We start from the raw sequence: 14,978 nt of genomic DNA on the forward strand, positions 1-14,978 counted from the left end.
GGAAGAACACACATTTACAGTCAAGAACCTAACACAGCTGCAGCAACACTCACCTCTAAGTTTCAAAGGGACGTCCAGTAGACGGTCCTTCACAAGAGAAGACACCTGTAGAAAACCAAAGATGCAAGAATGCTACCCAGGAACTCCCACCAGTCCAAGTGGAGCAGGGATGTGGAATGAAGGCCTTCAAATCCCTTCTCCAGGCCACCTTGCTGCCATCATGGAATTCTCCTAGGACATAAATTCACCCTGTCTGCTTTGCCACAACAACCATGCAGCCCAAACCCTCCCTTAAACGAAGTCCCAATCTCGGTTTTCCTGTCACTTTTTTTGCTGTGATAACAGGACAGACAGTACTAACATTCTGCAGAGTAAATACACACATAGCACCCCCCGATCTCTAACTTTCATTTCCAACGGGACAGGAAGGGCCTGCTCGGCTCCGGGGACACCGGAAGGGTGGGGACGGCCTCAGTGTGGGAAATGCAGCGGAGACTGGGAGCACAGCAGCCACTGCAGTAAATAAGTTAATAGAGGCATCGCTCAGTGACACCTCTTTTTAAAGCCCCTTTTCTACTCTCCGAGATCCTCATTCATTATATACCAAGTTATCCTGGTATATAGTTAGGCCCTTAGTTAATGTTTTCTTCTGTAGCCTAAGATATAGTACAAAAACCTTAAACTTTAAGGCCTGATTTATAATGGCAGTCAACCTAATATGATTTTTAAAAAATTCTAATATTCTCAATGCATCATGTTCTCTTATTGCATTCTTTAATGCTTAATGGTATCTTAGAACTGAAAATAGTTAAAACCAGGAGTTTTAGAGAGAAGCAGGCATGAGTTCAAATCCTGACTCCCCTGTTTAGTCACCATTTATGTGACTTTACGCCAAGTTAGTTAACATCTCTAATTTACTCATTTGCAAAATAGAGATAATGCCCACATTAGTAGTGTTTGGAATAAAAATCTAAGTTCTGGTTTAGTCCTGTTACTCACAAGCCGAGTGACGCTGGGAGAATTATTTCACATGTCTGAACCTTGCGTTTTTTTATCTGTAAAACGAAGTAAATAAATGGTATCTAATTCCTAAAATTGCAATGAAATGAAGTAAGGCAATACATATAAAGGTGCCTGGTTCTCCTGGCTGGTTTGGCTCAGTGGACAGAGCCTCGGCCCATGGACTGAAGGGTCCCAGGTTCCATTCTGGTCAAGGGCACATGCCTGGGCTGCAGGCTCCATCCCCAGCCCAACAGGGAACTGTGTGCAGGATGCAGCCAACCAATGTCTCTCTTTCTCTCTCTCTTTTTCTCTCTCTCTCTCTCTCTCTCTGTCTCTGCCCCTCCCTTCCACTCTCTCTAAAAATCAGTGGGGTCCGGGTGAGGCCGTGCGCCCCTGGGTCCGGGTGAGGCTGGATCCCGGGTCCGGGTGAGGCTGGGTCCCAGGTCCGGGTGAGGCCGCGCGCCCCTGAGTCCGGGTGAAGCTGCGCCCCTGCGTCCGGGCGAGACCAAACCAGAGGGAGTCGGACCTGCATTACCACCATTTGCCCACCATCCAGAGCTGAAAAGTCAGTGCAGACATGTACACATAAGGAACTGGTGGACATTGAAATTGGGTCTCAAAAGAACTGTTGGTCCAGAAAGAAACTTACTACAGACTGATTCATTTGCCTGTCAGCATAACTATTATTGCTCGTCTCACATTCGGTTCTTATAAGTATATTTCTAGTAACATATGATTTCACTCATCTAGGGGAAATGATGAACAACATAGACTGATGAACAAGAACAGACCCAGAAACAAGGAGGCATCGATTGGACTGTCGGGCCTCAGAGGGAGGGTAGGGAGGGTGGGGTAGGGGGGAGAGATCAACCAAAGGACTTGTGTGCATGCATACAAGCCTAACCAATGGTTAAGGACAACAGGGGGGTGGGGGCATCTGTGGGGAGGGGTGGGGGATGGGAATGGGGGGATGAGGACAAATATGTGACACCTTAATCAATAAAGAAATTTTTTTAAAAATCAATGGGAAAAATATTCTCGGGTGAGGATTAACAAAAGATTAAATAAACAAACAAACAACAAATGTGCCTGGCACTTGGTAAACACTCAATAGATGTTAGCTCCATTATGATTAATTCCTCTGCTGTCCCCAGCGTGTATCCCTCTGGGTATGTATAACCCAGATTTGGTGATCTGAAGTGAACATTTCCAAAAACTAGTATCTTAGTTACATTCAAAAGGTTTTACAAGTCAGAGGGGATGGGGCTTGGGGAGCTGAGTGAAAAAGGTGAAGGGATTAGGCAAAGAAAGAAAAAAACTCATAGACACAGCTGTATGGTGATTACTAGAGGGAAAGGAGGGGGGAGGTGGAGCAGGTAAAGGGGGATAAATGTGATGGAAGGAGACTTGATTGGAGTGGTGACTACACAATATAACATACAGATGATGTATTATATAACCGTACACCTGAAACCTATACAATTTTATTAACCAATGTCACCCTAATAAATTCAATAAAAAAATGTTTAGGAATGGTTTATTGATTTTTAGAGAGAGAGGAAGGGAGAGGGAAAGAGAGAAACATTGATGTGAGAGCCTAACATCAATCGGCTGCCTCCTGCATGCCCCGTCCTGGGGATAGAGCCCAAAATCCAAACATGTGCCCTTGACCGGGAATTGAACCAGCGATGTTTTGGTGCACAGGACGAAGTCCAACCATTATTTAAAAGACTCTGGCCAGTGTTGCTCAGTTGGCTGGAGTGTAGCTCCATACACCAAAGGGTGCTGGTTCAATTCCAGGTCAGGGCGCATAAGGGAGGCAAACCATCGATGTTTCTCTCTCACATCATGTTTCCCTCTCTCTCTCTCTCTCTCTCTCTCTCTCTCTCTCTCTCTCTCTCTCTCTCTCTCTCCCCCCCTCTTTTTCTCTCTGAAATCAATAAAAAACATATCATTGGGTGAGGATTAAAAAAATTTTTTTTAAAAAAGATTACATGAGTGTTCACTTAGGCAGCACATATACTAAAATTGGACCGATACAGAGAAGATTAGCATGGCCCCTACGCAAGAATGACACACAAATTTGTAAAGCCTTCCATATTTTTTTCCTCAAAAAATTAAAAATGGAGCTCCCATTTGACCCAGTAATCCCACTTCTAGGAATATATCCCAAGAAACCAGAAACACCAATCAGAAAGAATATATGCACCCCTATGTTCATAGCAACACACTTTACAATAGCTAAGATTTGGAAACAGCCTACGTGCCCATCAGGAGATAAGTGGACTAAAAAACTGTGGTACATCTACACAATGGAATACTACACTGCTGTAAAAAGAAGGAATTCTTACCATTTGCAACAGCATGGATGGAACTGGAGAGCAGTATGCTAAGCAAAATAAGCCAGTCAGAGAAAGATAAATATCACATGATCTCACTCATCTGTGGAATATAATGAAAAACATAAACTGATGAATAAAAATAGAACCAGAGACATAGAAGCATCGAACAGACTTTCCAACCTATGAGGGAAGGTGGGGGGTGAGGGGGTAAGAGATCAACCAAAGGACTTGTATGCATGCATATGAGCATAACCAATGGACACAGACAGTAGGGGGATGAGGGTATGTGCTGGGGGGTGGGAGTGGTCGGGGAGAGGTCAATGGTGGGAGGGGGGGGAAGAAGACTCATGTAATACTTTAAACAATAAAGAATTTAAATTTAAAAAATTATATGAGAACTAGGTAGGCTAAACTTTATAACTGGAAATACCGAATAAGTTTCAGGAATCACTCAATCCAATTTCTTTTCATTCTCTGCCTTCCAAACAATCCAATTATTCAGAAATTCTTTTCATAACTTTTAATCTCCCGGAAATTGATGAACCATCTCTTTCTCTAGAAAAAAAAGAAAACATATTAATACAGAACACCAAGCATACTAGATACAAGACACCTCAACTCCCATTTTTCTAGCGTCCTATTACTCTAAGAAATAGAAATGCATGTAGGAAAATTGTGGGATTTTCATGCATCCTAAGATTTAACACCATTTCTCTGCTCTAAAAGTAGACAGTACCACATAAATTTTATTTTACATGAGCTAATACAAAACTCTAGGTTTTTACGGTCTAAGGTGACAGCCATATAAGTAAAATGACCCAGATTGTGAACCGATGTCAAAAGTTAATTACGAATTAGAAGAAAACGTTAATTATGTCAGTGGCTCCGTTGGTTGGGCATCATCCCATGCACCACTAAGTTGCCAGTGAAGGGCACATGCCCAGGTTTTGGGCTCAAACCCCAGTAGGGGGGGGGGGTGTGCAGGAGGCAGCTGATCAACCCATGTTTCATTCGTACATTGATGTTTCTCTCTTTTTCTCCCTCTCCCTTCATCTCTCTCTCTAAATATCAATTTAAAATCCTTTTTAAAAAAAGTTAATTAGCCCGACCAGCATGGCTCAGTGGTTGAGCTTCAACCTATGAACCAGGATGTCACGTTTCAATTCCCAGTCAGGGCACATGTTTCTCTCTCTTCCTCTGAAATCAATAAAAATAAATTACGTTAAAGAGCACCAACAAGACTGAAACTATATCCTTTATTCTGATAAGTGTATTTATTTTTTATTATTTTAAATAAATCTTTATTGTTGAAAGTATTACATATGCCCCTTCCCCGCCCCCCTTGCCCTCTCCCCTCCCTTTCCCCCTCCAAGCCTTCACCACCCACTGTCTGTGTCCTTGGGTTATGCATATACGCATATGAGGTCATTGGTTGAACTCTTCCTTCCCCCTCCACCTCCCCTGCCTTCCCTCTGAGGCTTGACAGTCTGTCCAATGTTTCTGTGTCTCTGGGTCTGAAAATATGGAACGCTTCACAGATTTGCGGGTCATCCTTGTGCAGCAGCCATGCTAATCTTCTCTGTATTATTCCAATTTTAGTATATATATATATATTATATTTTTTTTTTTAAAATAAATCTTTATTGTTCAGATTATTATAATTGTTCCTCTTTTTTCCCTCCATAGCTCCCTTCCACCCGGTTCCCACCCCACCCTCTGCCCTTAGCCCCCACACCACTCTCCTCATCCATAGGTGTACAATTTTTGTCCAGTTTCTTCCCGCACCCCCCACACTCCTTTCCCCTGAGAATTGTCAGTCCACTCCCTTTCTATGTCCCTGATTCTATTATATTCACCAGTTTATTCTGTTCATCAGATTTTTTATTCACTTGATTTTTAGATTCACTTGTTGATAGATATGTATTTGTTGTTCATAATTTTTATTTTTACCTTTTTCTTCTTCTTCCTCTTCTTAAAGAATATCTTTCAGCATTTCATATAATACTGGTTTGGTAGTGATGAACTCCTTTAGTATATGTGCTGCCGAAGCGAGCACTGATAAGTGTATTTTTTAAAATATATTTTTACTTATTTCAGAGATGGAGAGAAAGGTAGAAACATCAATGATGAGAGAGAATTTTTGTTTGGCTGCCTCCTGCACGCCCCACACTGGGGATCAAGCCTGAAGCTTGGGCATGTTCCTTGACCTGGCATGGAACCATGACCTCCTGGTTAATAGGTTGACGCTTAACCACTAAGTCACACGGGTCGGGCTTTGATAAGTGTATTTTTTTTTTAATTATGGAATTTTGTAGAAGTGATAGAGAAGGCAATGGAGTTCTGTGGTTAGATTCAGGAAGTATATGCGAGGAAGGAGAAATCCTATTTCTTCTAGTGTGTTTACTTTGCCCCCATCTGCTTTGCCCATTCTAGTGCCCACATTTTTCTAGATTTAGTCAATGCCTCTCGAATTCTTGGTTCCCATGGGCCTAAAACCTCAGAGTTGTTTTGAGATGAAAAAGTAAAATAAGAGTTATTTGAAACTTTTCTTGGAGATATTTGTACCTCTGGTTTGTCACAGACTGGTTCGTGATTTATCCAGAAAAAACCCCAAACACTTTTAAAGAAGTGTCTCAGGTAAAGGAGGTGGCTAGATCAACCCTAATCTGTATGTTGAAAGATGTTAGCATACCGCCATTAGTCCCTCTACATCGGAGTGGAGAACTAAAAAGATCGTAGTACCTGCATACGTGCTAGACCCTAGACATCCAGCTGCAGCCAGGCTGATGTGGTACATGCGTCCGAAAGCAGAGACAGGGCCAGTTTGCTACTGAAGCTCTGAATGTGGCTCAGAGACCTGCACAAGATACATTAGGGCCAAGGACACTTTTTTTTCAGCTACTAACATTCTCTGTGGATGATCTTTCCTCCCACTGACTAATTTGTGTGCCCAGAAGACTAAGTTATGGAAATAAACCAAAAGGTTGAATTTATTTCATGGTAAAGAGATAATTCCTTAGGAAGAAGTAAAAAAACCATTTTTTTTTTTAATTTAACATATCGCCTTCCTTAAGCAAGACAATTTACAGAGTGGCATCGAACAACGAAGAATAGCCCACCCCTGCCCCCTTCTGATGTGGGATGGAATAACAGAATTGGTCTAAAACTAGAAACTGGGAAAGTGTGGCCCCTCAACTCCTTGATTTAACTCACTGGAAAACAAGGGAAAAGACAGCCAACTCTGGAGAATTATTTATCTCACACACTAAATACCAGATAATAGTATGTTCTCCTCTCCTATAGCAACAAATACTGTGGTCAAAAATTACAGGGAATATCCTAACAAAATTTTCAAGTAGACTTGTCCTTTGCCAGACACTAAAGAAACACAGGAACCAAATCATACAGCATCACTGGCCCAGAAAACCAGCATAGCCCTGGCCTGTGTGGTTCAGTTGGTTGAGCACCATCTCATGCACCACAAGCGCACGGGTTTGATTCCGGGTCATGACACATGCCTGGGTTGCAGGCTCAATCCCTGGTTGGGGGCGTGCAGGAGGTAGCTGATTGATGTTTCTCTCTCTCCCCCTCTCCCTTCCTCTCTAAAATCAATTAAAACATATTAAGTCTGAGTGTGACTCAGTGGTTGAACATTGACCCATGAACCAAGAGGTCCCCAGTTTGATTCCGGGTCAGGGCACATGCCCAGGTTGCAGGCTAGATCCCAGTGGGGGCATTCAGGAGGCAGCCAATGTCTCTTTCTCATTGATGTTTCTCTCTATATATACCTCTCCTTTCCTCTCCCTCTAAAATTAATAAAGATATTTTTTAAATAAAAATCATATTTAAAAAAACAACAGAAAATCAGCATAATGTAGTAAGAAATACTAGACTGGATTCTATGCATATCCAGAATAGACTGCATTGATTATATGGTTATATTGTATTTCCCAAATGTATGTTTCCTTTTGCTTGGCTTCAGCTATCCCTAACATAAATAATTCATATGATCCCAATAGAAATTCAACAATTAGGTTGAACCATATGTAATGGTTGTTTCAATAGGTCAATTATGAATCTTTTCAAATAGTCGAATACTGGCAATTTCATATGATTAAATCTAAACACTGCAAAAAACGTGAGACTGTGGGGATAATAATTAGTCAGAATATTTATTAATTGGACAGTTCCTTTTCTTTTTCCTCTCTCATTTTTTTTTTTTATTACTCAAAAAAGCTTCATTTTTAAATTTATTTAGCTTTCTGACTCTGTGCTTGTGCCTTCAACACTTTCACAACGATTTTCTGCTCCTCAATAAGGAAAGCACGCTTGATCCTGTCACGGACACATTTAGCACACATGGATCCACCATAGGCCCTGCTGACGTGTTTTTTCGTTTTAGACAACCTCATTAGAACTTTAGGCCTCACAGCACGAACTCCTCGAAGTCGGCCTGGGCACACACCACATGCAGATTTTGGTGCTTTCCCAACCTTCTTGGTGTAAAGGTAAACAATTCTATTACCAGGGGTTCGGGACAGTCTGGTTTTGTTAGAGGCTGTATTGTAGGACAGCCTCCGACGGTATGTCAAACGCTGGACCATGGTGAATACCTGAAGTCACCGTCCCCGGAAGAGGAAAAGGAAAGCGCTTGCGAGTTCAAAGGTCAAGCCGACTCTCCTCTCTCGTTTTCAGATTAAAAAAAAAAACCTACCAGAGAGCCCTGGCTGGTGAGCTCAGTGGGTAGAGCATCAGCCCGTGCACCAGAGGATCTCAGGTGTACAACCCTTCAATTCCCAGTCAAGGGCACATACCTGGGTTGCAGGTTTGATCCCTGGCCCAGGGTCGGGGCCTGTGTGGAAGGCAACCAATTGATGTTTCTCTCTCTCTCCCCTCCCCCCCACCTCTCCCTCCCGTCCACTCTTCTTTCTAAAAATCAATGGAGCCTGGCTGGTGTGGCTCAGTGGTTGAGCATCAACCTATGAACTAGGAAGTCATGGTTCAATTCCAGTCAGGGCAGGCTCCATCCCCAGTGTTGGGCATGCAGGAGGCAGTCAATAAATTTTCTCTTTCAGCATTGATGTTTCTATCTCTCTCTCCCTTCCTCTCTGAAATCAATAAAAATATATTTTAAAAAAAGAAACAGTTGCCCTAACCAGTTTTGCTCAGTGGATAGAGCGTTGGCCTGCGGACTGAAGGGTCCCAGGTTTGATTCCGGTCAAGGGCATGTACCTTGGTTGCGGGCACATCCCCAGTAGGGAGGTGTGCAAGAGGCAGCTGGTCGATGTTTCTCTCTCATTGATGTTTCTAACTCTCTATCCCTCTCCCTTCCTCTCTGTAAAAAAAAATCAATAAAATATATTTTAAAAAAGAAACAGTTTCTAAAATATCAATATGCATTATTTATAAGGTCACTAGTCACTAGCAGGTTTTACCAGAAACATAAGCTTGATGAGGACAGAAACTGTGCCCAGTTTTGTACACCATCATATCCCTAGCATTTAACAGCACCTGAGTAATTTAAAATTTAAAGAATTTGCTCAGCCTGGCTGATGTGGCTCAGTTGATTGGAACGTCCTCTGGTGCACTGAAGGGTCATGGGTTTGATTCCCATTCAGGGCACACACCCAGGTTTTGGGTTCAATCCCTGGTTGGGCCCATACGGGAGGCAATTGATCAATGTTGCTCTCTCACATCGATGTTTTTCTCTTTCTCTTCCTCTCCCTTTCTCTCTCTCTCTCTCTCTCTCTCTCTCTCTCTCTCAAAATCAATTTTAAAAACACACACACACACACACACACACACACACACACACACACACTGAGTGGCCAGATTATTATGATCTCTGAATGCATAATAATCTGGCCACTCAGTGTATATCCTATATAATAAAAGGCTAATATGCAAATTGTCCCCTTGACCAGGAGTTCGACCAGCAGACAGGCCGGCCAACTGCCCATGTCCCCTCCCCCTGGCCAGGCTGGCCGGACCCCACCCATGCACGAATTCATGCACCAGACCTCTAATACACACACACACACACACACACACACACACACACACACACACACACTGAGTGGCCAGATTATTATGCGTTCAGAGATCATAATAATCTGGCCACTCAGTGTGTGTGTGTGTGTGTGTGTGTGTGTGTGTGTGTGTGTGTGTGTATTTGTTCAGCCCTGGCCGGGTAGCTCAGTTGTTAGAGCGTCATCCCTATAAGCCAAGGTTTCAGGTTCAATCTCTGGTCAGGGCCCATATAAGAAGCAACCAATGGCCCTGGCTGGTATAGCTCAGTTGGTTAAGTGTCGTCCCCTGAACTAAGAGGTCGCTGGTTTGAATCCAAGTTAGGGCACTTGCCGGGGTTTCGTGCTCGGTCCCCAGTAGGGGGGCATGCAGGAGGCACGCAGGGGCATGCAGGAAGCAGTCTGGTGTCAAGGGAGCATACTTGAGAGCCACTCAGGACAGACAGAATTTGGACATGACAGAAGTTAGGAGGAGGGACCCGAGGGAACAGCATGAAGGAAGACAACACAACACATAGACCACAAGGCTTGTAGGACACACGGGAACCGTGTTATCCAAAACACTCAGTGGAGCCCAGTGGGACGGGGAAGCTTTGTGGCTGGGGAGACAGGATGGGCCAAACCAAGGAGCGTTTTCCTGTTACCCGGGACCTCTGGTGCAGAACCAGTGGGTGAGGTGACACAACGACATGGTCTGCCCAGTGCCTTCTATCTGTGTCTCAGATCTCAAGTCAATATCACATGGTTTTTTCACACCCATTGTCATGGCTACTGTCCAAATAATAATAAAACACAATTAACAAAAAAGGAAAATTACAAGTGTTGGCAAGGATGTGGAGAACAGAGACACCTGTGCATTTTGGGTGAGGACATAAGTTGGTGCAGCCACTGAAGAATGGGTCTGGAAGTCCCTGAAAATATTACACGTAAAATTACAATGTGACCAAATTCACCTCTAAGTATATATGCAGTGTCTCAAACATACCCATCTTACAGTAGCATAATTCACAATAGCCAAGAGGTGTCAGCAGCCCAGGAGTCCATGGACCGGTGAATGGATAAGCACAGTGTGGTTCATACATGTAGAGGGATGTTGCTAGTATTCAGCATTATAAGCCAAGGACACCTGTCACATGCTGCAACATGGGTGAACTTGGAGGACAGTACACTACGTGAAGTAAGCCAGTCACAGAAAGACAATAATATATGATTCCTCTACACAAGGTTCTAGAGCAGTCAAATTAATAGAAACAGAGAGTAGAATGGTGGTTACCAGGGACTGGCGGGAGAGGGGGGGATATAATTTTCAGTAAAATAATGGCATTGAGCCCTGGCTGGTGTTACTCAGTGGTAAGAGTGTTGGCCTGGGCATTAGAGAATCAACAGTTAGATTCCCAGTCAAGGACATGTACCTGGGTTGCAGGATTGATCCCAGGCCCTGGTCCAGGTGCCTAAGGGAAGCAACCAATCAATGTATTTCTCTCACATAGGTCTCTCTCTCTCTCTCTCTCTCTCTCTCTCTCTCTCTCTCTCTCTCTCTTTGTCTCTTTCCCCTTCTCCTCTTCCCTTTCACTCTCTCTAAAAAAAAAATCAATGGAAAAAAATATCCTCAGGTGAGGTTTAACAAAAACTAAACTAAAATAAAGTCATTGAAATTACTGCAAACATACCATTGTCATCCTGCATACAGGTCCTTTGGGTGACATTCTGTACCTAATAAAAATACTGGTAATTAAAAGAGTAGTGATATTTTTATTGCTAACAATGGTCAGACAATATGCAAACATAACTTATCACACTTAATCATTGTTACAGATCAGTAAGCTATTAGATTTCCCATTTTAACAAGTGAGTCAACTAACTCTCCGAAAGTAAGAAACTTGCTCAGTTGTGCACAGTTTGGAGGCCACTAGGTCCAGCTCAGGCACTGATGTGAATGATAACGTAGCCAAGTGGGACTTCCAGTCGGGGTGTCCGGTAGTGGTGACGTATCAGATGGAAGGGAAGTGGATGGCACTTGAGATCTAGCTCAGCTGCTTGCATCTCAGTTTCTGACTCAATCCAGTTCTCTAGTTGATGCCTCACCCTCGTTCCTTCATCTGTTCAATTTCTTCTTCTTTTCTTTTTAAAAAAAGATCACTGACTGACAACACTAAGAAGGCAGGTGGAAGCGAGTCGGGCTATGTAACTCACCGACCTTCAGCCGTAACAACAGAAAGATGAGCAGGACAAAGCAATTCTGAAACTATGAGAATGCAGGCCCCTGGTTCAGTGACGGCCATCTACAGGCCTCATCTTATTTCCAGCCAGTTGGAGGCCAAGGGTTAATAACTGGTAGTTTGCTGCCCACAACATGATAAACCAACCCAGTTAACTGAATAAATAGTCTAGTCTAGAGGATCCTGCAGTGAGGATCAGCTCACCAATTTCCTTGCCCATCTCACTAATCCTCTAGGTTATTTGGACTTCTCTAGGAAATTCTCTGAAAATTCATAAACCACTTTATTCAACCTGCTGTTGATGCAATATTTTATAGGTTTTACTGTACAGATCTTTCACACCTTTTATTAAATATATCCCTAAGGTTTTGATAATTCTGGATATTATAAATTGCACTGTTTCTTAATTTCAATTTCTGAGTGTTCAAGGTAAGTATATAGAAATACAATTAATTTTTGTATATTTATCTTATAACCTGCAAACATGCTAAACTCACTTATTAATCCTTTGGTAGACACTATCGGATTTTCGACAAGTCATCTCTGAAAATAGTTTTACACGTGATCTTAGTAAAAAAGCTGAGAAGCAATTCTTCATTTACGGTGCTTTTTTCTTTTTGCTCTACTGTACGGGCTAGAACCTCCTATAAAATGTTCAGAAGCAATGGCCGTGGGCATCCTTGCATTAAACTTGTTGGGAGGAATGCATCCATTCACCATGTTTGGTAGAGATTTTTTTCCCCTAAATGTGCTTTATCAAACCAAGGAAATTCCCTTTAAATTATGATTTGCTTAGCGCTTTTGTCATAAATTAGTGAATTGTCAAACACACCTTCAGCATTTATTAATCACATTGTTTTCCTCATGTATTGATATGGTAAATTTTATTATTTTATTATTGCCATAGGTGTTCATAATATTTGGAGAACCTGTAGTGGTTTTACCTCTCTCATTCTCGGCATTGGTCATTTCTTTCTTTTAATCCTGTGCAGTCTGGACAGGTGTATGGATTATTTAGAGCTTCTCAAAGAGCAGGTTTGGGGTTACATTTTTTTCTTTACTTTTTATTTCCAATGTCATTGATTTCTGCTCTACCTTTGTTATTTCTCCTCTTCTGCTTATACTTTTATTTGCTCTGCTTTTTCTTACGTGGAAGCTGGGGTCACTGATTTGAGACTATTTTCCCCTTAACATAGCATCTAGTGCTATCACTCTCCCTCTAAGTACTGCTTTCATTGCATCACAAGATACAACGTCAACACACAAAAATGAACTGTATGTCCATATACCAACGATGAACAAGTAGAAACCAAAGTTAGGAAAACAACACCATTTACAATAGTTCCAAGAAAATCATTACTTAGCTCTAAATCCAATAAAACTTGTAAAGAATCTGTATGCTGAAACTACATAATGCTGGTGAAAGAAAAGAAAAAGGAAATAAATGGAGACATGTCATATTCATGGTTTAGAAGATTCCCCATCATAAATACATGAACTCTCCCCAAACTTATCCTATAGATTTAATTCAATTCCAGTGAAAATCCCAGCAGGGCTTTTGTATAGACAAACTGATTCTAAAATTTACTAGGGAGGCAAAACTGATAGGAAAGCCAAAATAATTTTGCAAGAATGAAGTTGTAGGAATCACACTACCAGATTTTTAAAACACAAGAAGCTACAGTAATCATGACCATGTGCTATTGACAAAAGGAGACACTCATAGACCAACGGAAGAGAATACAAAGTCCAGAAATAAACCTGTATTAAAATGGCTCATGGATTCTTGACAAAGATACAAAAGAAGTTCATTGGAAAAATAAGTCTTTTCAAGAAAGCGTCCTGAAACAACCAGACATCCATCCATATGTCCCCAAACAAAAACCATAACCCTCACATTTTGAAAAAAATCAACTCAAAAGAGATTATAAATCTAAATGTCATGTTAAACTATATAACATTTGGAAGAAAATATAGAAGAAGATCTCAAGAACTGAGGCTAGACAAAGATTTCTTAGACATGCCACCAAAAAGCAAAATCCATGTAAGAAAAAAAAATGTGATAAACTGGACTTCACCCAAATAAAAATCGTTGCTCTATGAAAAACACTGTCAAGTGAATGAAGAGACAAGCTGCAACCGAGGAGGAAATATTGCAAATCATGTAACTGAGAACCAATTTGTACCCAAAATACATAAAGGTTCTAAGCTCAACAGTAAGAAAACTACCCGATGTAAAAATGAACCAAAAAACATTAGAAAAAGAAAATAATTAAAAAGGCAAAAAAAATAAAAGATTTCGATACTTCATCAAAGAAGATACACAGATGGTAAATAATCCATCTTTCCATTAGAGAAATGTAAATGAAAACCATGATGAGATTTCACTACACATCTATTAAAATGGCTAAAATAAGAAATACTAACAATATCAAGTGCTGGTAAAGATGCAGAACTGGAACTGCCTTTTTGCTGAGTAATAACTTTTTCTGAAACATTATATAAATATGCTTGCAGGAAGTAATATCTTGGGTTTTTGTTGTTGTTTTAATATATTTTTATTGATTTCAGAGAGGAAGGGAGAGGGAGAGATAGAAACATCAATGATGAGCGAGAACCATGGATCGGCTGCTTCCTGCACGCCCCCTACTAGGGATCGACCCTGCAACCCGGCCATATGCCCTTGATTGGGATTGAACCCGGGACCCTTTAGTCCGCAGTCCGACGCTCTATCCACTGAGCCAAACCGGCTAGGGCAGGAAGTAATATTTTGACATCTTGACTTTAGGCAAAGACACTCTCCAGTTGACTCAACACAAGTTTCTAGTCAGAGAACATATGGAACAAATTTGAATTGTGCACCAAATGTAAATGCAGCGTAAAATGTTTTAGTTGGCATGAGTGGAATCCTCTAGATTTCAGGCAACCACGTATGTCCACTATTTCCTCCTTTTAAAAAGCACTCTTGAATTTATCCTTTGTTTGGTTCTAAAGGAGCAAATGTTTTCTGTCAAGGGTCATGGTATTTTCAGCTTTGCGGCCATCAGGCCTGTTGCAGCTACTTCACTCTGCCCTCCGCAGAGCAGTGGAGACAGCGGGCGTTCCTATTGCGTGGGTTCCAAGCAGACTCTACAGGAACTGGTCTGGCCCACTGACCCGCGGCAGGGGCTGAAACAGCAGAGGGTGCGGGCCAGCCCTCACACGTTTAGAACTCCGCTGGCAGCTCTCGGCAGGGCCAGAGCCAGCTTCCATTAGCACTAAGCATTTCATTAGCAGCTTCCTGGTTCTGTTGGAGAAACATCTCAACGGCTGGCAAGCACCGGCCTCCAGGTAGTTTCAAGAGACATCTCCTTTCTAATCATCCCTTTCTGATCCTGTTAAGCAGCTCA

At 41.9% G+C, this 14,978-nt stretch overlaps 2 protein-coding genes and 2 non-coding genes across 4 annotated transcripts in view; 1 reads left to right on the forward strand and 3 right to left on the reverse strand.

Annotated features, from left to right (window-relative positions):
• The window catches only part of RBMS2 (RNA binding motif single stranded interacting protein 2), a 50,329-nt gene extending 49,979 nt beyond the window's left edge, over positions 1 to 350 (reverse strand). Inside the window, exon 1 of the mRNA XM_054718957.1 lies at positions 54 to 350. The gene's annotated coding sequence lies outside the window, so the exon portion shown is untranslated. The remainder of the gene's footprint in view (positions 1 to 53) is intronic.
• Positions 351 to 3,000: 2,650 nt separating this feature from the next.
• LOC129149928 (U6 spliceosomal RNA) lies at positions 3,001 to 3,107 on the forward strand. Its single transcript, XR_008556713.1, has one exon. It is a non-coding gene; the product is annotated as a U6 spliceosomal RNA (small nuclear RNA).
• A 1,753-nt stretch (positions 3,108 to 4,860) lies between these two features.
• LOC129149927 (U6 spliceosomal RNA) lies at positions 4,861 to 4,963 on the reverse strand. The gene has a single exon (XR_008556712.1). It is a non-coding gene; the product is annotated as a U6 spliceosomal RNA (small nuclear RNA).
• Positions 4,964 to 7,560: 2,597 nt separating this feature from the next.
• Positions 7,561 to 8,004, reverse strand: LOC103292436 (60S ribosomal protein L34). The gene has a single exon (XM_054718412.1). It carries the CDS (start codon positions 7,946 to 7,948, stop codon positions 7,595 to 7,597), a length of 354 nt encoding a protein of 117 aa, XP_054574387.1. The 5' UTR covers positions 7,949 to 8,004; the 3' UTR covers positions 7,561 to 7,594.
• Between the last annotated feature and the right edge of the window lie 6,974 nt (positions 8,005 to 14,978).

The sequence above is a fragment of the Eptesicus fuscus genome, chromosome 7, assembly GCF_027574615.1.
Source record: "Eptesicus fuscus isolate TK198812 chromosome 7, DD_ASM_mEF_20220401, whole genome shotgun sequence".
In the NCBI taxonomy this organism is placed as follows: Eukaryota; Metazoa; Chordata; class Mammalia; order Chiroptera; family Vespertilionidae; genus Eptesicus; species Eptesicus fuscus.